At 41.2% G+C, this 22,457-nt stretch overlaps 1 protein-coding gene across 1 annotated transcript in view; it reads left to right on the top strand.

The window, feature by feature from the left end:
* The window catches only part of DENND2B (DENN domain containing 2B), a 163,904-nt gene that overhangs the window by 133,345 nt on the left and 8,102 nt on the right, over positions 1-22,457 (top strand). Inside the window, exons 16-17 of the mRNA XM_067540751.1 lie at positions 20,865-21,042; positions 22,244-22,285. Coding sequence (XP_067396852.1) covers positions 20,865-21,042; positions 22,244-22,285 — 220 coding nt within the window. The remainder of the gene's footprint in view (positions 1-20,864; positions 21,043-22,243; positions 22,286-22,457) is intronic.

Below are 22,457 nucleotides of genomic sequence, written 5' to 3'. Positions count from 1 at the left end.
CGGGCAACAGTTTGCAGTGCACAAGCTAGCTGTGCCGAGTGCAAATCCCCTTGAGCCCTGTGGCTAGCACATGCCGCTGCTCCCCCTTGACTATGCTGCCCTGTCTACACTAGTATTTTTAGCATGTTAACTCAATGAGAGCTGGACGAGTGCATCTTCCTGAGCTGAGAATCACACTTCCATCTCCAAGTGTAGACATACCTTCAGTGACGTATAAGATTAAGTTTGGCCTTGTTACACTTGGAATGTTCAGAAACTTTTTGTCATGACTGGGGCTTAAGAACATAAGGACGGCCACATTGGGTCAGACCAATGGTTCATCTAGCCTAGCATCCTATCTTCTGACAGGGGCCAGTGCCAAATGCTTCCAAGGGAATTAACAGAACAAAGCAATTTTGATTGATCCATCCCCTGTCATCTAGTCCGAGCTTGTGGTAGTTGGAGGTTTAGGGCTATCTGGAACATGGGGTTACATCCCTGACCATCTTGGCTAATAGCCATTGATAGGCCAGTCTTCCACTAACTTATCTAATTCTTTTTTGAACCCAGTTATACTTTTGGCCTTCACAACATCCCCTAGCAACGAGTTCCACAGGTTGACTGTGTTGTGTGAAGAAATACTTCCTGATGTTTGTTTTAAACGTGCTGTCTATTAATTTCATTGGGTAACCATGGTTCTTGTGTTATGTGAAGGGATAAATAACACTTTCCTATTCACTTTCTTCATACCATTCATGATTTTATAGACTTCTATTATATTCCCCCTTAGTTGTCTCTTTTCTAAAATGAACAGTCCCAGACTTTTTAATCTCTCCTTGTATGGAGCTGTTTCATACCCCTAATCATTTTTGTTGCCCTTCTCTGTATCCTTTCCAATTCTAATGCATCTTTCTTGAGATGGGGTAGCCAGAACTGCATGCAGTATTCAAAGTGTGGGTGAACCATTTATTTATGTAGTGGTATTATAATATTTTCTGTTTTATTATCTATTATTTTCCTAATGGTTTCTAACAGTCTGTTCGCTTTTTTGACGGCCACTGCACACTGAGCAGTTATTTTCAGACCTACGATAACTCCAAGGCCTGTTTCTTGAGTGGTAACAGTTTGGGTGGTCAGATCAGGAATTGGAGGAGTTGAACCAAGGACCAGAACTGGAGTCGGAGTCAGGAGTCAAGCCAAGGGTCAGAGCTGGATTAGGCATCAGATACCAGGAACAGGGATCAGGAAGGCAGGAACCAGTAAGAAAGGCAGGAATCAGGTGCGAAGTCAGGGCCCAATGTAACAGGCAGCCAGGAATTCGCCACATTGCATAGACAGCTTCCTTTGCCTCCTTCTGACTTAAATAGTGCAGCTGGACCATTCGATGATGATGGGCACTCCTCCAAACATGACATTCATAGGCAGTGCCTCTGGTGAGGCCAGGGTTCCATTAGCCACTCAGCTCACTAGTTACTAGCAAGCCGCCAGATGGTGGCAAGGATGCAAAAGTTGCCAGTGGACCTGGGTTCAAGACCTGTGGATCCTCACAGCCTTGATTTTTCTCTTAGTCTTTTCTGCATGTCTGAATCTAATGGTACAGCAGCCATGATACCAAACTGGAAGACAAATACTACAGAAAGCACCATGTTCAGAGGCAATTTGATCAGTTTATAAACACCTACACAGGGAGAAGACAGTACAGACTTTTTAATCCAGAAGACAAAAATCATAGTATCCAGGTTGATGATATATATATTAAAAAAAAAAAAAAAAAAAAAAAAATTTGAACATAAGATGCAGTTTTTTTAACAGTGTGAGTAATTAATAGATTAGCAAGGGGGAGTGGTTAATTCATCATCACCGGAGTCTGTCAGTTGAGATTGGATAAGGAGGTAGGAATTAAAAAAAACATATGTCAACCTGGCATATTGCAGATAAACGTATTTTATGTGTCCCTTCTTCTGTTAAAACAAAGGGAGATGACGTGCAGTGTAATCACACCATGAGCACTGGCCAGCTCGGCTGCTGGCCACCACTGAAGATTTCCTTTTACTTTCCCATTCTAACCAAAAATGATGAGGCAAGCATAATAATAGTTAATCTGACCATGGAAGAGCAAATGCATGCCAGAAACCTGCTTGCTAGGGAGCGTTTGCTGTGGCTGATCACCAAGCATAGCTGAACATCATTTTCCACTTTCTTAGTTCAGAGAGCAGAACTCAGCAGATTAAAGGAGACCGACTCAGAACACAAATAAATCCTCTCTTTGTGTGTGACAGGCTTGATTTTATATTAAGCCAGAAGTTCACTGTTCTTATTGTCTTGGAGTAAATTGTTTTCTTTCTTTCTTTCATCTCAATTGCATTGAAGAGGGAGAGGTTTAGAAACACTATACCCAGTGTCCACCAGGATGCATAATAATTCAAAGATTCTAAGGCCAGAAGAAACCATTATGATCATGTAGTCTGACCTGCATAAGCATAGGCCATAGAATAACTGCAACTAGTAATTCCTGCGGTGGAAGGAATTATCTTTCCTACGAGAGACATGGAGAGAACATATTTCATGGCTGGAATGTCCAGTTCTCATTTAAGTCATGAGAGTCTTTCTGTTGACTTCAGTGGGAGCTGGATCAGGCTCCATACTGGCAACTTGCTTAGAGCCCAAGGCTCAATGTTACTTGCATAAAATAGAGCAGTTTGCAGCTTCCCATCATCTTTAATATGGATATGCATCTCCTAGAGTCTTCCCAGGTTTCTGTTACCTTTCCCACAGCCTCTCTAGTTTAGTTTGCTAAAGATTTTTTATCTCATTCTCTTTGCTTTGTGGAGTAGCAGTGAGTATAAATACATATACCAAACTGGTTTAAAGAAGTCTCATAACTATCTGATAATTACTTTCATATTACATATAATTCCTTTCCCTTCTGTGGCTGCAGCTCACCAGCATCCCCTTTCACTCTCTAGTAGTTAGCATCCTCTCACTTCATGCTATAAATATAGCTGCATTGCTCATTTGATGAGTTGTGTATAAGGGCACCACTGCCTTTTGCTGTAACATGTCAAATGCATAGTTCCCTGTATGTGCAGCTCAGTCCTGCAAGGTGCTGAGTGCTGGGGTTGAGGGTTTTCAGCACATTGTGAGATCAGCCCTTAAGTGAGCTAATAGAGCTGCTCCTTTATGTTTTGGAGTGAGAAATTGTGCATTTGAATTCCCATGCCTTCTTATGGGGCATTTATACTAGGTACATTTGGATTCTGATACATCCACACTAGCACTCAGATACTGTGATGATGGGTGCTAATATAAGAACCTAGATAGCCAAATAGACATTGTAGTTAAATAGAAATTTCTCAGAAAATGTAGATCAGGCAGAAGAGACTTTAAAAACCAACTGGGCTTTGTGAGTAGCCTGCTTGTTTAGGACTCAGCAGCAATCAGAAAAGCAAGCTATTAATGACATTTTTAATGCACATATGCATTTTGATGGTATAATTACCAAAAAAAAAAACAAACCAAAAAAACCCCAAACAACAGAGTTTAGTTCCCCGTTATGTTTCTCTTTCCTTCCCCTCCTCCTATTCTAGTGGATATTTAGTCGTGTCATTTATTGAGACTTTGGCGACAGCTCTACAGTGAGAAAACATCATTATCTCGTTTGTGATTTGTAAAACTAAATTCTTCCCCTTTTCCCATGAATGGAAATGAGATAGGAAGTAGGCCTGTTTTCTTTAGATGGTATTCTTTTGGTGGATTGATTATTAACACAGTAATTGTGTGTTGATAAATTACAGCATTTTTCCAACTTGCCCACTAACCCCCAGTAACTTTTTGTAAAGATTCCATTTTCACTTTCAGAATAAAAACATTCCTTTTTTTTCTCATTTATTGATCCCCAGCTAGAAAAAAGAAACATTTTCTCTAACTTTACAGTAGTGATTCTGTTAAAGGTGCAGTGATTACCAGCCAATCTGACAACATCAGTGTGTGCAATAACAAAAATTATTAGGACTGGAAGTATCAGTATGGAAGAGTGGTTTGTAGTTAACAATCTTTTGGGTTATTTTAGACAAAACTACTACATTTTTTGTTATGGATTTATGCTAGAAAACTGTCCTACAAAAAGAACCTGGATGACCCTGTGGAAGCTAGGAATAACTGTCAACTTCTGGAATTCTTTTTTTTTTTTTTTTTTTTTAAACCACAGAGAAGGAGCAGGTGTCTGATGTGTCCAATGGACAATTTCATGCCAAAACTCCCATTAGCTTGAGCTCTGTGGAAAGTATAGCTGGAAGCCAGAGCCTTGAAGAGTCAAATCTGTATTTCTGAAGAATTATTTGCATGTCTGTCTCTCCAGAGGCATTTATGTGTCTCTTCTCATCCACTAATATTACAGAAGCAAGAAATATGCCTTGGTAAAGCCACATTCCCCTTTAATAAAAACTTTTCTCTGTTTAGTTTTAAATAGTTAACTTCAAAACCACTCTGAATGAGAGATTTCCTGATGTTTCATTTTCATATCTGTAGCTACCAATTCTTTATTCTGTGTGATGTAACGCTGACTTGTGTCCCCAGCTAGGTATGTGTTTTATTGCTGGATGCCTCTAGTGCTTAGTTAGATTATCGGTTAGTCTAATTGTCTACCGGTACAAGAGAAAAGAAGATTGATAGATTTTAGATAGTGGGTGCTTAAGCTTTCAAGTTTTAGTTTTGGCTTTCAATATTATCTTCAGGAGGAGGATGTACTATAAAGTCTCAATACGTTTTGAAATAGAAATACTGGAAATTGTTTTTTCAGTATTTGGATTAAAAAAGAAAAAGGAGCATCTCAGGCATAGGTAAAATGAAAAGTGAACTTCTTTCTGGCTATTATTCCCTAATGAGCTCTGTGATTACAGAGTACGTGGTAACAGAACTGCTTAAATTATCAAATAATTCCAGATATTTTAAAATAGGAATCTTTAAGACCACATCATACATTTCTACCATCTCCAGCTGGCTATGAGATACCATCTCATCATGGCAGACAATGATCTGGCTATGTTATGCACACCTTTGTCACCTCCTGATTGGTCTAAGCAGTGTTATATACCTGGGCATGAAGCCATCAATCCTTAGGAAACTCCAACTAGTTCAGCACACTGCATCCCATTTCCTTAGCAACACAAGCTACTGTGAGCACATCAGACCTGTCCTCTGCCCTCTATACTGGCTTCCTATAGACTATTGAGTCAAGTTCAAGGCCTCTGTCCTTATCTTCAAGGTGCACAAATAGCCTGGGCCCAGGATATCTAAAATATCACCTAAAGCTCAGGGAGAGTCAACAACTGTGCTTCTCAAGCCCAACAAAACTTTCTATCATAAGGGTAAAGTTAATCTGTGCAGGGGAGACAGCTCAGGGGCCAGTCTGAGACGGAGGAACAAACTCCCACTGGAACTATGGATCATCAAAAACCTCACTACCTTCCATTCCAAGTACAAGACAGCCTTCTTAATGCACTACTAGAATGCACTCAGTACTACAGAGGGTGGTATAAGAACATAGACAAAATAGAATTCTGTGAGCTTAAACTAAACGAATGTACTGAGAGCAGAACTTACAAATGATGACATTAGACACTCAGTGCTCCACAAAATAATTTGAGGAGACATGGAGACACCAGTAATGGAGATTTCACATAGAGAGTGACATGGACCATTGAGCATGTATGTTCCAAATGTGATGCTCATTGACACAATTCTCTGTGAAAGACAGCTCCATGAATAAAAGTGCGTGAGAAAAGCCAGAAACTTGTTCATGAATGATCTGTTCATCAAACAATTATTGGGATTCCCTTCAGGACCTCTACAATGACTGCTTCACAGAAATCTTTGACAGCTTGGGATACCTTGTGTCTGAGCTCTCTGTAGACCACCGTTAAGCACTTGGTGTTCAGTGGGGACATCCCATAAATAAGCTATGGCATAGCTAATAAGGAGCCGTTCCAGTGCTGTCATTTGAAAGGTGATGAGGCTATATTAGAGAGAATTATGCGATTATTTTATGATGGCTGCATTTCTTACTACGCATCATTTGATTTTGAAAGTCCTGCCTGTAGAAAAGCAAACCCAGATAAATCGTGAGTTGTGACTCATTTTCTTACAAAATGAACATTGTGTTGGCTTGTTTTCATGGGAAAAAATACTTTTTTGAGGGGTAAGTAGTTTAGTTATGTTCTTTACACTGTTACCATAGTTAAAACAATTTTGTGCAGGGGGATAGCTGATAATTGAGCTGATGTGATGTGGAAAATATGCATTTCCTCCTCAGTTTGTGCCCCGCTACCCAGCCTTATCACCAAAGCCTTGTTTGCGCTCTGTGATATGTCACAAAGCTTACTTGCTTGCAGCAGTCATGTCAGCATTCAAATGAAGGGGGCCTACTTTGACTTGAGTCAAACGTTCACTCTTGGCAAGTAATTTGCAATCCAATCTGAGATTTTGCATAAAGAAGCTGCTGCCAAATGTAAGGAGCATTACTTTGCTAAGTGTGGAAACAATGAACTAGCCTCAGGTTGAAAGGCACAGCTAACAAATAGTGAGCCCCCTGATGTGGTTGGTTTGTTTGAGTGACTTTCCCACCCTGGTAATATCAGACTCCTGGGTAAGATTCCATTTTGTCCAACTCATCTTGAGGATGAAGGACTTTCACCTGCTTCTGGCCTTCGTTTTGTTAACAAAAGCTGACGTACCATCATACATCTGAGACAGCTGCCTAGCTGTAAACAAAGAGGGGGACCTTTCCTTTTTATGTCAAGGCTATATTTATCCTACTGCAGAGATCTGCCATAGCAGTCCCTCCAATAGTTCAGAGAGCAAGTAAAGACAAAATGTTCAAAACTGGCCTCTGATTTTGAATGCGCAACGTGAGTTAGCTAGAGCTCAATTTTCAGAAGTGCTGAGCACCAAGAGTCCCAGCCTCTTGGGTTTTTTGTTTTGTTTTTGTTTGTGATCACACTTAGATCTCCTGCTGCATGTTTCACACTACGCCTCCAACATTTGGAACTCCTAATTTAATAAAACATAGTGGGCCAATTCTCTTTTGGCAGAATCCCATTGACACCAGCAGAAAATTTTACCCAAAATATGAGCAAACAGATTTGCACATATTCCGTGAAAATATACCTGAATAATCATGCATTGATTACAGACTTCAATCTAAATGCAATCTAAGTCCTCATTTCACAGCTCTTGGTTTACTGATATTCTTACTTACGGTGTTAGCTTTACAACTAAATATAAGGTGAATCATCACTGTGGAGTGTTTCTACAGGCAGGGATACAAAATTCATCCTGATCTTATCTGAACTATTCAAACGTCCATGAATGTAGGCTGGAGATACTGTGACAGAAACTGACGGGGTACTTTGGTATTGGTACTTGAAGTTCTAATGCAGAGACATTGCAAACAAACAAACAATGTATTTAATAAAAAGCCATCCAAACTTTCTTGACATGCAAACAGGCCTTTGTTCTTATTGTACTTTAAGGGTACATCTACACTGGGAAGAAAAAAACCCAACAATGACGTGGGAGCAAGTCACAGAGTCTGGGTCAACTGTGTTGAGTTCATGGGACTCATGCTATGGGGCTAAAAATAGCAGTGTAGATGTTCCTGTTTGGGCCGGGAGTGAAGAGAGAACTCAAATCCAGGCATAAGCCCAAGTGGGACTGTCTACACTGCTATTTTTAACCCCTTAGCATGAGACCTGTGTATCCATGTCAGTTGACCCAGGCTCTGAGAGTTGCTGCCGTGGGGGTTTGTTACTGTGTAGACAGACCCTCAGTGGGGCATTTGTCCCAGCACAGACACATTACAGGATAGCTTTAAATTAACATTGAAATTGAGCCTGAAAAGGGCAACAGAAAATAAACTGGAGATTTTAAAAGAAGATCGCGACTTCCAGAATTACAGCCTCTCTTATATAAACACTGCCATGGCACCTGGCCTTTCAGTGACCCTAAGTCCCCTTATGCGCTAAGTTCCTCTTTGACAGCAGTCAGACTGGAAGCTGACAGCAACAACAATGGCAACAGCATCAAATCGGTATAAGGTGGTGCGAGGGGTACACACGGTAAAGCTTGCTAACTCAGATAAAAGCATTATTCTTCATCTCAGTTGCAGTATGTAAGGCTAGAGACCAGTGTTCTGTATCCCCCCCATGAGAACAGACCCATTCCAACTGCCTAGGATCCCTTTGCAACTCCCCCCTCTGTAAGAGGTGGGCCTCGAGTAGAACACAGGTGATGCCTTCCTGCTACCATAGCACTGCCTCTTATTCATCATAATAAAAAGATGAAGCAGGCAACCTCCCAGCTTTTAGGAAACCCATAGGCTTAGCTATAGTAATGGGCTCCTCTCTTTACTTATCCATAACCAAATCCTGAGCACGTCTTTAGAGGGAATCCTGCCACAGGGTAAGTCTGAGGGGGAAAACATCAGAATTGTAAATACTGTGCTGGCAATTTTCAAACAGCCATTTACAGGAATGAAAGCTTTAAAACCCATCAGAAACCTCTCTGGGCTATACTTTAGCCCAGTTAAGGAGGTTAACAGCTTCCAGAAAAGCAAAGCACAATATTCAATAATCAAACTTCAGTGGCCTAACATACCTTGATACAAAGCTGAACCTTGCTGTTCATGTGGTATATTTGTTTCCATTTGGGGACTGATTCAGTGAAAAATGGGATAGAGGGGAAAAATGGGACTGTAAGGCCTCAATTCAGGAAAGCACTTACATATGTGAGCAATCCTATTACTGTTCTGCAAAGCACTTAAGCACTTTGAAGTAAATGTGATTTAACCATGTGCTTACTTAGTATTTTACTGAATCAGAACAATGTTTTGCTTGTTCTGAAAGTCTTCGTCTATCTCTTGCTTCCTGTTTTGTGAAAACCAGAAGTGAATTAACTGTAATTCCTGTCCTTCCTTGGTAGTCATTAGAAATAGCATTTTTGTAAGTGGCTGAACAAATTACAGAGTTAAGAATTAATTTGTATTTTTATCAGACAACAACAAATGAGGTCCAAATTTAAATGTATACTTTGATCATAATCCTCTTTCCCCCCCACCTTTTGTATGAAACTTGCCTTTTTATGTTGTAAATTCTTCTGGGCAGCAACTATGTTTTCTCTGAGTTTGTACACCACCTAGTGTGATGGGGGTCTAATTTTGAGTGGGGCAAATGGCAATATAAATAGCTTTTAGCATGCTTTGTCCACATATCATTAAGAACTTGTATCAGGCATGAGCAATAATTGATTCTGAAGCCCCATAGTGCTATAGCTTCAGCCCTGTGTATTCCGTAGCTTAATTTGCCAGTATTTCTCCTGCTTGCTTAAAATCAGTTTGTCAATGAAAAAAGTAATGTTAAATGGCATATGAAATAGTGCGTAGAATATATACTCACTGAAAGCATCTTTGAAAATGTTACTTTCCTTCTAATTTTGGATTCAAGGAAAAATACAATTTACCTGGCAATCCGTATTATAAATTGCTGTATGTTACTCCTACATGATAAAAAGCCATGTCACTTCTCCACCCATCCCTGTTCTGACAGCTCCCTGAGAGATCTTAGCAGCTGGGAGACTGCTATCCACTATAGGGAGCACAATTTGTTCTATTTATCGTGGTTTAATTGTGTGTTTAAAAAAAAAAAAATTAATTCACAAGATTCCTACAGTCAAATAGCTGTAGTGCTACCAAAGCATAGCCTATGTAACACTCAAACCATACAACTGTCTTGGACTCTCGGAGGGATATTAGTGGACCCTCTGATCTTCTACTTCTGTCCTATATGTTATTCTGGTCCCTGCCAAATATGTCTTTGGGCTGGGAGTTGGAATGTGTAACAAGAGAATAGATAAATTTAATTAAATCAAACTATCATTCATTGCTTTTGTCCAGAGAAATAAAAAAGAAAATTGTTAAACAGAATGTATATCTTACATTGCACTTACACACACACACAAACACTATTTGAAAGAACATTATTAAGGTTGAAAAAATGGAAAAAATTATATGTAACCATGTAATTAAAGACTATCTCATAATGCATATGCAAATGGGAGCTGATTCAGATTGTGCAGGCCATCTTAGTTCTGTCATTTCCTAACTTTTGAGTACTTGACTTTGCAACCTTACAAATGTTTTTTTCAACATAGTTTATATGTGTAATTTCCTAGAATTTTTAAAAAAGCAAACTGAAAAAACAGAAATTCCATCATGTGGTATCATAATGACACCCACATGAGTCATTAGCAGGGTTGGATCCACCACACAGACATCTGACACTTGAGCTAATGGTGTAACTGACAGTAGTAGTAAGTTGTTATCCTCTATGTGGGGCGGTGCTAGTGGTGGATATGGCACTTTGTCAGTGTATTTCACAGCGGGACTTTCAAATCTCGGGTTCCATTCCAGGCTCTGGAAAGGAGTGTGCTCTTGTGGGCATGGACTCTTCTACCCATTCCCTCCAAGTGTGACCCTTTCCACCTCATCCCCTCCAACCTGTCCCCATCCCAGTCCTGTCTTTTCCTCATCCTTGGCTCCTTATCCCAGTCCATTCTCCTCTCCTAACCAGTTCCAGGCTCTACTCCTCAGGGTCCTCATCCCAGTCCCAGTGTCCTTGCCCAGCAAATCTTGTCTCACCCCTTTGGACTCCTCTTCCCAGTCTCAATTTCTACTCCTCACTCCCAGTCTACTTGCCCAACCAGTCCCAGTTCCTCATCTGAACCATCTCTGCCCCACCCATACTTATCATCCCCATTGGCTCCCAGTTCCAATCTCCCATTGTGGGATCCTGGTCCAATCTTAGTGTGTCCCTTACCCTGATTCCTTGTCCCAGCCTTATTATCCAGCCAGTGTTATTGTTCCTCTGCACCTCATCAGATCTGTCTCTCCTCTCCTCCTTTTCCCACCCCACTGATTTTCGGTCCCAGTCTCCGTATTCAGTCAGTCTCAGTCTCCCTCAGTTCCTCATATGATCTCAGTCTCACCCACATACCCCAGCTCCCACTCCCACCCCATTTCCCTCCCTGGCTCACAGCCCCAGTCTCCTTGTTCCTCCAGTCCCAATCTCCCCCATCTCAACTCCCAGTCTCAATTTCCCTCTTCTCCCCCCACTTCCAGTCCACATCTTCCTCAACCTCCCAAGTCACCCCAGCAGATCTGGCTCTTGTCTCTTCTGTATTTGAAGCAGAGCCCCAGCACCGGGGGATGGTCTTTGAAAGCACAGGAGAGAGTCTCTTTGCTCTCAGTTAAAATACCTGGTCCTGGCTTCTGACCTGGTATGGCAGGGCACGCAGCAGCTCAGAGCGATTTTAGGGAAAGACCTGTTCAGCCGCCACTAAAAGCATGGCCAGTGCAGGCGGAATCATCAGGGCATTTAGCTGCTAAAATCTAAGAAGTCTGTACTGAGCATGGGCAAACTTGAGATTTTTCAAAGGCTTATAACTTAGCCAAATTATGGTGGATTTTCACAGGGACAGCAAAAAGCACATCCTTGAGACAAACACCACCCCCCTACTAAATTTCAAGTCTGTGCCCCAAAACATGGGGACACTACAGCTTTTCAAATAAAAGTTTGCCAGAATTTTTTAATGTGGGCAAAAGAATGTATTTTTCCCTAAACTCATTGTAGGAAAGTGTTGACGAGTTTTGGCCAAAATTTCAGTACATAAATAAAAATAAAAATATTTCAGGTGAAGGCAAAAACCCAGCATGAAGAATTTCAGTTAAATTTTGGCAAAGTAATAAGCAACAGAAAACAGGGTCTTGAAATGGGAAGTGTTGGGCAACCTTAATTATTGGCAGTGCCATCAGTCCTGCCTATAATTACAAGGCTTCAAACAGGTGGACATGTCCAGGTACCACCACTGGTATTAAATGCTATAGACTTGATTCTCAAAGATTGTGGTGGTTATGAGCTTCCCTACAATATTTAATTGCCTCCATAAGCTATTTATTACTTCATATACTCCTCTGTTAGGAATGTTATCCTTTAAACATCCCTGAGCTTCTGAGTTTCCTGTAAACATCATGCAATCATCTTCTGTTGCTTTTCCTCCCTAATCTCAGCATCTTATGTTGTGACTTTGAATGTAACTGTTGTTCTTGAATGCATGCATTAGCACATTCCGTAACTGCAGGCCTTTTCTCACGGCCACAGCTATTCAATCAGCTTGCTCAATTTCCATGTTCTTTCTCTGTAGCAACAATGACTCACTATTTTATTTTGATATATTCTTGGGGAAATCATCTTGTAAAAAATCTACAAAGCATGTAATTTCTCTGGTTCGAGTAAAAAGAAAAAGCTTCCAGGTTTCTCCTTTTAGCTACCCCATGGCAATAGAATGAGAAGGTATCTATAATAATACTTTTGCACCGGTAAAAGATGTCCGTCATAATGAGTGATGACTTCATCCTGGCCAGAATTCAACTCAGTGGGCTGGGCTAGTGGTCATGTTCTGTCATGCGAAAAATCCATGTCTGAATTCCTGTTTCTCCTTCCCTGGCCCCTTAGGGGCCCTGCAGTATCTGGGCTAAAGGGGAGTGTACCATCTTGCAGCAGCAGTCCCCCTCGTCAAGCAAGGGGGAACATTCACAGCTTCCAGAGGGCTAATGGTTGCAGTGCAGTGCCTCAAGGCATAATGTAGGGGATCAATGTTCAAACAAGGGTGAGGGAAAGAAAGTGATAGTACTATCTGCTGCATACCCATCAGTGCTGCAAATCATTCAAAGGGCTTTTAGATCCCTCCTTAAAACTCACCTTTGCCGTGATGCCTGCAATACCTGACAATGGCTAGGCAACTGGTGTGTGCAGAGACTGCTGCTTATTATGCTAATATTTGTTTCACTGATAGCTTATCCTCCTTGCCATTTCTTTGTTATATCCACATGGTGTCTCTCAGCATGTTCTAAGATTGTAAGCTCTTGGGGGCAGAGACTCTTTTTATTACAGTTGTGTACAGGGCCTAGCATAATGGGGCTCTAATCCTTGACTGGGGTCTCTAGGTGCTAATGCAGTAGAATTAATAAAACATAGTTTTGCCTTATGCTCTGCGTCCATCCCAAACGGCAATCATACTTCCCCTGCAATTTGTTTCATTTTACAGTTTTTCCCACTTCGTTTAATGTTTTTCAAATATTTTTTCCATTTTCTTCCTTTTTTTTTCTTCTTCCAGTTTTTAAAAAACTTTCCCTCAACTTTTGTAAATAGCTGACTTTTCCCAGCCTGCCCTGCAGGGCCCACCGATCATTTTAACTTGCTGAATATGGTGGGAAGGTTGGCCTGGGTTCCAGTCACCCATGTGAGGGGGTTGAGAGGAAATTATGGCCAAAGTTTTAGAATATGGCCACTGATTCCGTGTGCCTGTGACAGGGTGTGTGAAGTCAGGAGCTGACTCAGTATGCTGTCACTCAAATCCCCACCACATCCCCTAACTGGAAGGTGAGTCAAATGAGTAGAGCTATGGCTGAGGGGCTAATTAGAGGGGGAAGCAACCCCAGCACCTGGGCGCATATAAATTGAGAGAAAGGAAGGCCCGTAAGGGGGACCTGAGAACCTGAAGGAAGACCTAGGTACACAGGGCTGCTGCCTTGCCTTGCAGAAAGTGAGGGAGCTGGCTGAGGCGTGTAAATATATGTAAATAGCACTACAGGCAGAGACCTGCTGGAACAATAAAATAGAACAGGGGTTCTCAAACTTTTTTTTGCTGGGATCCCCTTTGAAAATATTTCAAGCTGTGATGACCCCCCAAAAGTGATGACCCCATCCATGTCATGCCATCCTTACCAGCATGCATGGGGGAATGACAGCTCGTGACCCCTCCATAATAACCTCGCAACCCCCAAAGGGTCACAACCTCCATTTTGAGAACCCCTGAAATAGAACATGATGGTGATGAAGGACACCTGAAGTGGCATGATCTGAATTACAACCTGAAGGGACTCTCAGGGGACCACCTCTTGATGGTACTTCAACACGTTAGCTGCCTAACTTGAGATACCTGTGCCTGTGTTTGTGAAGTGCTAAGCGCCCAGCTCCTATTGAAGTCTGTGGCAGCTGCAGATGTTCAGCACCTCTAAAACCAGGCATCAAACTAGGCAAAAAAATTGAAACACCTACACAGTGGCTACTTCTGAAAACTTGGGCCTAAATGACCTTTATGCAAGTGGGAGGACCATTCTCTTTTTTTCTCCCCTGGGTTGGAGCTAGTCCAAGAGCTAGGATGGCATTGAGGTATTTATAAAAGAGCAAATCTATGGGGTACAGCAGCAATTTTGCTACTGAAGTTATCAGTTATTCCTATTTCCCAATGCTGTGTTCCCTTCCCCCTCATCCCTAATGGCACAACAGCAGGAGCCATAAAAGAAAAGTGCTATTGTGGGCTGAGGTTAGACGTATGGGTATGGAATACTTACCTAATTCAAGGACTGGAAGGGATGGAACTTCAGGACTCCAACAGAAATTCAGAGCTCGCTCTCCCAAGAGGAAGAAGGGGGAAATGGGGAAGGAAGGTAACTCGGTCATGGAGCAGTTGTGGGTTGGAGTGTGTGTATTAAAAACAACAGATGAAAAAGTTCAGTAAATGTGGAGAGAGTATCATAATTAAATCAGCAGGGAGAAATGAGAAACATGAAAAAGTTATGGAAAAGTAAACAGAAAGAGTGGAAAAACGTATTCTGTGACTTTACATTTTAGCTACATTTCTCCATCTAAGGAAATGGAGAGAACCAGATTTTGTCATTATTGCCAGTTGAGCACATGGTCTGGAGTATCTGCATAGCATGGACATGGCATCAACCCATAGGGATAATGTAGCATTGGTAGGACTTTGGCTCCCCATGTATGTAATTTCTCTCACTGAACAATCTTTCCCTGTGTAATGAGAATCCCTGTAGAGGTGTGGGGGAAGAGTGGATACCCTCAGTATTCCTCCACTTTCACTGCAAATGCCAAAACAGATATGAAAATGCACTAAAAGCAGCAGGTTACAGAGGTCAGAGGAATCCACAAGCAAATGATTTTCCTGGCTGGAAGGGCAGACTTAGTTTTGGGAGAATGTCTTTAGGGAGTGACCTTTGGGAAGTTTACTGGCTGCGTATGAAGATGGTAAGTAGAGAGAAGAAAGGTGTCATCAGTTAGATCTCGTGAACAATTCCAAAAGGTGTTACAACTTCCTCTGCTACCTCCTCAATACTTGATTTTTATGAAGAGAAAAAAGGTTCTGTGCACTTATGGAATATTTCCAGTTAAGTAGGAGGCATATACAAAATAACTTCAGCATTTCCTGGGAGGTAGGAGACTTGCAGCACTGAACGGGTTACTGTCTTTGAATACAAGCATCTAGAACTAGCCTCAACGTTTCCAGTTGTCGGTCTGCTTGGGCCTAATTGTAAAGCCTGACCTGGTCTCAACTAGACCACAGCCAATCCGAATCTGACCCAAGCCTGACCGTGTTGGATTGTTTTCATACCCAACCTGACCCAAACCCAACACTTGTAGTTGGGTCTTGTCAGCTTTGGGTTTGGTTGCCAGGGACTAGCCACCAGCCCACACTCCATTTTCTTTACTTTGTTTCCTCCATGGAGACATTGGGACTAATTATCTCTTAGCCACACTCCTCGTCCTGCAGCCTGAGCTCCCTCCTTGGCTTACTTTTCACTCCCACCCCAGTACAGCACTGATTTCCCTCACCCCCCTGGGCCATTCTCCCTGAACCTGTGTCAGTGCTGCCATCTCCTTCTGGGGGCTCAGCCTGGTGGTGGGGGAGGGCTTCCCATGCTCCATGCTCATGATGCATCTCTGGATTCCACCATCCATGAAGCCAATGTGATAGCGGCTGCTTGTCCTACCCCTGCTGGCTGCCATTTCCTTGCTGCACTGTGTGTGCTGTGGAGCAAGAGGCCGTGCAACTTTTCAACACGCTCAAGGCTGTGAGGTGGTGGCCGCTGGCAGGATTGAGGCATGCAGCCATTGTCAGGCTGACCTTCTGGCAGAAGGAGGTGATCAGAGACCCTGGCACTTGTAGTCATTTGCCATTGGATTCAGCTTGGGTTCAAGGCTCCAACACTATATGATATGTCTATCTCCCATTAAATATGTGGATTATTTCTCAATAGCTAAAAAGTAGTGCATTATCTCATTGCATGTACTGTGTTCCCAGAAAAGACACATTGTTCATCACTAGACAATGCATGGGATATAGATAGATTGTATGTCAGAAATGTTGGTGTTAAGGCAGCCTATATTAAAGAAATCATAACCCTTTTATTGCTGCAAGCCTCCTATCTTAGTTTATATCATCTTTGCTGACAACTTTCCTGACCAAAGGAAAAAAGTCTGTATGTGACACGATGGGAAAATGTTTGAGTAGACAAATTACCCCAGATAAATTGGCTTTGATTTGGAAAAGTGGCCATCAGTCTCTAATTATAACACAGTAAAAGAAAATTTCTTTAAGATACTCTTTTGATGGTACCATACACCCAGCCATAGTAGAAAATATGTACAGATTGAGTGGGGATGATGATTGAAGAAACTGTGGAGAAAGAGGGGATTTTTATGCATATATGATGGACATGTCCAATTACTGAAGAGTACTGGTGATTTATAACAAAATATTGAATATTTATTATCAAATGCTCTTTTGTTAATTTTCCTGGGGCTTCCTATTAGAAATGATCACATTTTAAAAAATGAAGAATTTCTTTCACTTCCTAGTAATTTCTCACTGGAAGAGTTGAGAAAAATTCAAAAATGTTTTTGGAATGTTAATAAGGCGTATAATGATGTATAAGCATCTTCCTGGGGAGAATACCAGATGCAAAGGGGGTCATTAATCTAGTGGAGAAAGGCATAGCAAGAACCAATGGCTAGAAGCTGAAGCCAGACAGATTCAACTTAGAAAGAAGGCACAGATTTTCAACAGTGAGGGTGATTAATCCTTGGAACAAACAATAAAGGGAAATGGTGGATTGTCCATCTCTTGAAGTCTTGATATCAAAACTGGATGCCTTTCTGGAAGACATGGTTTAGGGTAGGTCTACACATGCAACAGAATGTACAGAACAGACACTGCACACTCAGTTAGCACAGATATAAATAGTAGCATTGATGGTGAGACACTGCTTAGGCAAATAGAGACACACCAGAACCCTGGGATACACACCCTACGTGCCTACATGTACTCTACTTGCCCAAGTGGTGCTTCCCATGTCTACATTGCCTCAGTGCAACTGCTCCCTACTGCCAGAGCCTTTCCCTGCTGCCTCTCCCCTAACGGAGCCTTTCAGTGCCATGTGGAGCCACACCTGGCAGTGTATGCGCACGCAGCCTGCTTTTCACTGCGGTGTGTAGCGACATGTACCCTACTTGCTGCCACAAGTGTAGACAAGGCCTTAGTCAAACACAAGTTATTGAACTCAAAATACAGCAGTAGCTGGGTGAAATTATATGGCTTGTGTTATACAGGAGATCAGACTAGATAATCTGATAGACCCATTCTGTCTTTAAAACCTATGAAAAGGCCCTGATCCTGCAAATATTTTCACGTCTTTAACTTCACACACTGTGAGTAGTCTTATTTTCTTCATTGGGACTATTCACCATACATCAAGTTAAACATGTACATAAGTCTTTGCAGGATCAGAGACTGGGTTTGAAAACACAAATCAATACAAAACTGTCTTTCATCTTAAGAAAATCCACAGAAACAACACATCCTGGGTGGTATAAGAAGTTTCATTCTGTAACATGATATATCATCAAATATATCACTGCATGATGTTTCTCTAAACAAACACTTCATAAACAGAAGTCTATTGCTTTGTTACTGCAAAAAAAAAATCTTAATACAACAAAATAACCTTTAGGTTAAAAATAATTTTTTTTTTAAAAACTTCCCTCTGCTACCAAAAATGTCTTAGATTATTAAAACTGAAAGTATTTTAATTAAAATCTAATTTGCTTTTCCTGATTTATGTAGTTTGTTTACTCTGTGTACTTCATCCACTTGGACAGTGAAAGTAAAACAGCAGATTTTACTTTCCATTTTTCATAAACATTGTGGTGCAGTGTGTGAGCCGCAAACCGTAAAGGGGAGCATTTACATCAAAGCAAACCTGATTTCACAGAGTAGGACTTTCTTTTTGTAATTTGCTGAACATATTTTTTATTAATATTATGGTATTTTCACTCCATTTTTTAAACAAAAGCTAAGTTTTTGAAGTCTCAAGTACCTGATGGTCTCTGATTAACCTTGTTTAACTTGCAAATAGCTGAACTTTACTTTTCGTTTAAAGCATAAATAATTTGCATAGAAGAACCCTTTTGGCCACACTTTAAAGAATGGCCTGTAAGACACTGATCCTACAATGAGTTCTGTGGGTGGACCGTTGCACGAGCTCAGATTCTCTGCTGAAGTCACTGGAGCTTCATGTGCTCAGAGAGATCTGTGCCCCGTGCTCTTTACAAGATCAGGTCCTAGTTCTGTACCATGTGATCAACAGTGGATGCTGTTCTTCAGGCATGGTTGTTTGTGAATGCAACTGACACAATACAAGTGTCAAATTCAGAAGGGATGTAAGGTGGTATAAATTGCACATCAGAAAATTGTTGTGAGTCCGTGTAAGGCTGCATGACGATGTAACTTTCATGTCAAGGACCTGGAGAAGAGAGGAAGAGCAGAAGAATCAGCGAATAGGAAGACATAAGAGAGTGTAAATTAAAGGAGATGTGTGTCTCCCTTACATCCATCACCTCTGAATTTGACTTCAGATGTATAATCACCTCATTTACATTCACAAATGTCATGGAGGCCCCCTTCATAAATGTGATCCTTTATGCCTATTATATGACCAGGACAAAAATGTAGCTCAATTCAGACCCCAGATATATAGCATGAACCCTGCCGAAAGTGGGGTTATATCCGTGCATGGGGTCAGGATTCTGGAGGCCTAAATTTAATGTCAAGTGTTTTGGGGTTACCTGAGATCTTAAAGGGGCCTAATTTTCAAATGGTGGGTGCTGAGCACTGCTGAAAACATTTGCATGCACTGGCTTAAAATGGAAACACTGACACACTCACAACGACAGTGCTGCAAGCTGCACCACATAAGCATACTACAGCTGCTTCTGTAAGATAAAATGCTTAAACAGATCACTGTTGGGTGCAATCACTGTCATGTCCAGGTAACAGCCTCCTGCTGCATGTTACTAACTAGCTCCAGTGAAAGCTCTGAAAGAAAAATTAGCGCTGTGTTCAGAAGCAGAAAGCCTCCCAAAGCGTGGGAATAACACACAAGATAGGATGTTGGTGCTGTTTTACGTCACGGCACTGGCAAGAGGAAAAGTTACAAAAGGGCATTCTATAGAAAGAAAAGAATATGAACCCAGTGTTGGAGAAATGTTTGTTTTCCTGCTTTTAGCTTAACATGGCTCTTTTTATTTTGTAGTCATTCCTCCATGATGACCCAATCTGTACCAACTGAAAATACCACAATGGCATTAAAGGGAGATTGAGAATTGTGCCTGGGAGTCTGCATCACACTCCACAGTTCCTTCTCCTGAAACGCATCATTGTGCTTGCTTTTGGATATGCTGCAGAGAGCAAAATAAGAGTCGAGGGCAGCCCCATCACATACTGTGGGACAATATTAGAAAAAGCAGCATTTGATAAGAAACCTGTAGTAGTTCAATGTAGTCAAGGTCATAAAAACATATCATAGTTAATATATCTAGAGTAAATTCCAAGAAAGAAATTGATTATTTCCAGTAACCCTGCCCTTTTTTGTTGTTTTGTTCATGTTCAGGCAAATTCCAAAGTGTAATTCCCATAGCAAAGCAAACAGGTGATACACTTTCCCACGTGTGTGGAATCATGTATGTTTTTCTGCTTAGAATGCTTGCAAAAACTTTCTGAGTAGAAGTTTGATGCCACCTAAAGTTTAACAGAGGACTTGCAGTGAAATAAGCTAGCACCCTTTTACCTAACATTCTCAAGTGGTAAGAATAGCACTAAAGTTGTTAGTTATTTATAGTCCTTTATGACTATAAATATCACAGCAGAAGTTTGCACTGTGAGAAAATTAGCACAGTCAGACTGAGCTGGATAAAATTCCAAAGGTCTGTCTGCTTCAGATAGTGACGAACAAGCTTCACAAATCAGGCCAAAGTCACAGTTCTGAAAATGAGAGTCCTTCTTTCTTTCCCTGTCATTAGAACTAACTTGATGATAATGTTGTTGTATTCTTAGTGTTCAGGAAGCATGTGACTAAAAAGTGAAACCCAGGTGTGTGAATTTACTGAAAGGACAATGTAAGCAAGGAATTTCCAGTGAATTATACCAATACTTAGCACTTATAGGGTTTTTCATACATACACCTCAAAGCACTTTACAAAGTAGGGCCAGTATTGCCATCCCCCTTTAACAGATGGGGAAACTGAGGCACAGAAAGGTAAAGAGACTTAACCAAGGTCACAAAGCAAATCAATGGTAGAGCCAAGAAAAGAGTGAAGGTCTCATGATTCCTAGTCTGGTGCCCTCTCCAAGTAAAGGCTGACCTTCTAGCCTCTACTATGAGTGATGTGAAGAACATGGGCACAGTGGGAATTAACAAAGCTACCACACAGTTTAGTACAGAAGGGTTCCTGGGGCTGGAATAGCAGGCAGGATACAGGTTAGAACTGAGGTGCATGGGCATTGCAGTATTAGGAAGCGTGTAAAGCATCTGGTGAGAAGGGAGCACCTGTTTTCTCACTGTGCTGCTAGTTCAGCAGCAAGTAGCAGGCATTGTGGGTTAAGAACAAGCTATAGTAATGCTGCTATTACTCTTTCCTCAGCACGCTCTCGAGCTGTTCTCATGCTGTGGTGGCTCTGCTGTACCCGTTCTCCTGGCAGCACACTTTCATTCCTGTGCTCCCCTCATCCATGATTGACATTGTCTGCTGCCCTACTCCATTCCTGGTTGGATTGCTCTCCAGCTCTCTGCCCAAACTGAAAGAGCTGCCCGTAGAAGAGGTAGGAATCAGCCCAGGACTTGGTTGTAAAATGAATAAAAAAATGGTTTGTATGGAGTAAAACTGATTTACAGTAGCTGAAGATCTGGTCCTCTGACATAAATTTTCACTCTTCTAGCCCTTAACTTGCCCTTTTGTTTCTTGTCTTTCCAACTCTTATGCATAACTGCCTCTTGGAAAAAACTAAAATACTGTAGATCGATTGCAAGGATTCTAGTCTTCCCTAGATGCCCCTGGGCATGGTGATTGACAATGAAAAGTGAACATTAACCTTGTCCCAACAAGGTCAATATTGTGATACGGTCTCAGTTTCTTGTATGTGAAATAACATAGTGAAGTGACATCAGCACAGTAAAAAAAATTCACATTAGTGCCAACCACTGTCACTCTCACTAATTTTAATAGGAGTTACACTCTACCATACACAAAAGAGAGAATAGAACGTTATGGCAAAGAAGGTCCTTTCAAGGTGTCATTGGTGCTATATTGCAAATGAAATTAGCTTTATGTTTATACAGCCTATCCAAAATACTGCTGCCACAATCCTTCCCCTTCACACAACTCTGATCATTTCATTCTCCTCAGAGCCCTTCACTGGCTTCCTCTCCCCTTCTACATCAAATTTCCTTCTCATGTGGTTGCTTCCAGGCTTCTCCATAAATCTGCTCCTTCCTAAATCTCTGCCGTTTTCTTTCTACCCTCCCCAAACTGCCCTCCTACATACCCTTTTAGCATTCTTCTCGCATCCTTGCACCTTAATTATTTACATTTCATCCAAGTCAGCCCCTAATGCTTGGAACTAGCCCTGCTGCACCAAACAATACCTGTTTTCACTAAAACCACTTTTGAAACACAGTTTTTTTCTGCACAAATGACCCCCTTCATGGATAATCAACCAAAATAACGACACCCATATATATTTTAAGTATTCTGCATGCCATTCTGAAATCTACCCGTCATCTGAGGGATGGTATGTCTGAAGTGTTCTGTCTAACTTAGACTCTAGTCTCTACAGGGGCAGGGAATCTGTCTTTCTGGTTTTTATGGTTTGATGCTGCAGACTTACAAGAGAGGTTTGATTCTCATTCTAATTTCTGGTCAGCTAAGTGCCATTTAGTTTCTCTTTCTATCTGTAAAAGCAGATGCCAGCAGAATGTCTTCAGTCACCAAGATAAATCTTTACATATCTTTCTTGTCTTTAGGCTTTGATGGTCAACTTGGGATCTGATCGATTCATCAGACAGGTACAGTATGGCTTTAAATTAACTAAAATAGACAGGTTTGTAGAATGTAATTTTTATTATTTTATCATTTTGATGGATAATATTGATGTTTATTTTAAAGTATTTTATGTATTTTTATCAGTTTAAATGTTCATGGTTGTGAAAAACTATGGATTTTAAGCATTTTTCTACG

This window comes from Emydura macquarii, unplaced genomic scaffold, assembly GCF_026122565.2.
Source record: "Emydura macquarii macquarii isolate MOO-44397 ecotype Brisbane River unplaced genomic scaffold, CSIRO-AGI_Emac_v2 contig_587, whole genome shotgun sequence".
NCBI lineage: Eukaryota > Metazoa > Chordata > Testudines > Chelidae > Emydura > Emydura macquarii.
The sequence above is the reverse complement of the archived record's forward strand: the minus strand, read 5'-3'. Positions and strand labels throughout refer to the sequence as shown.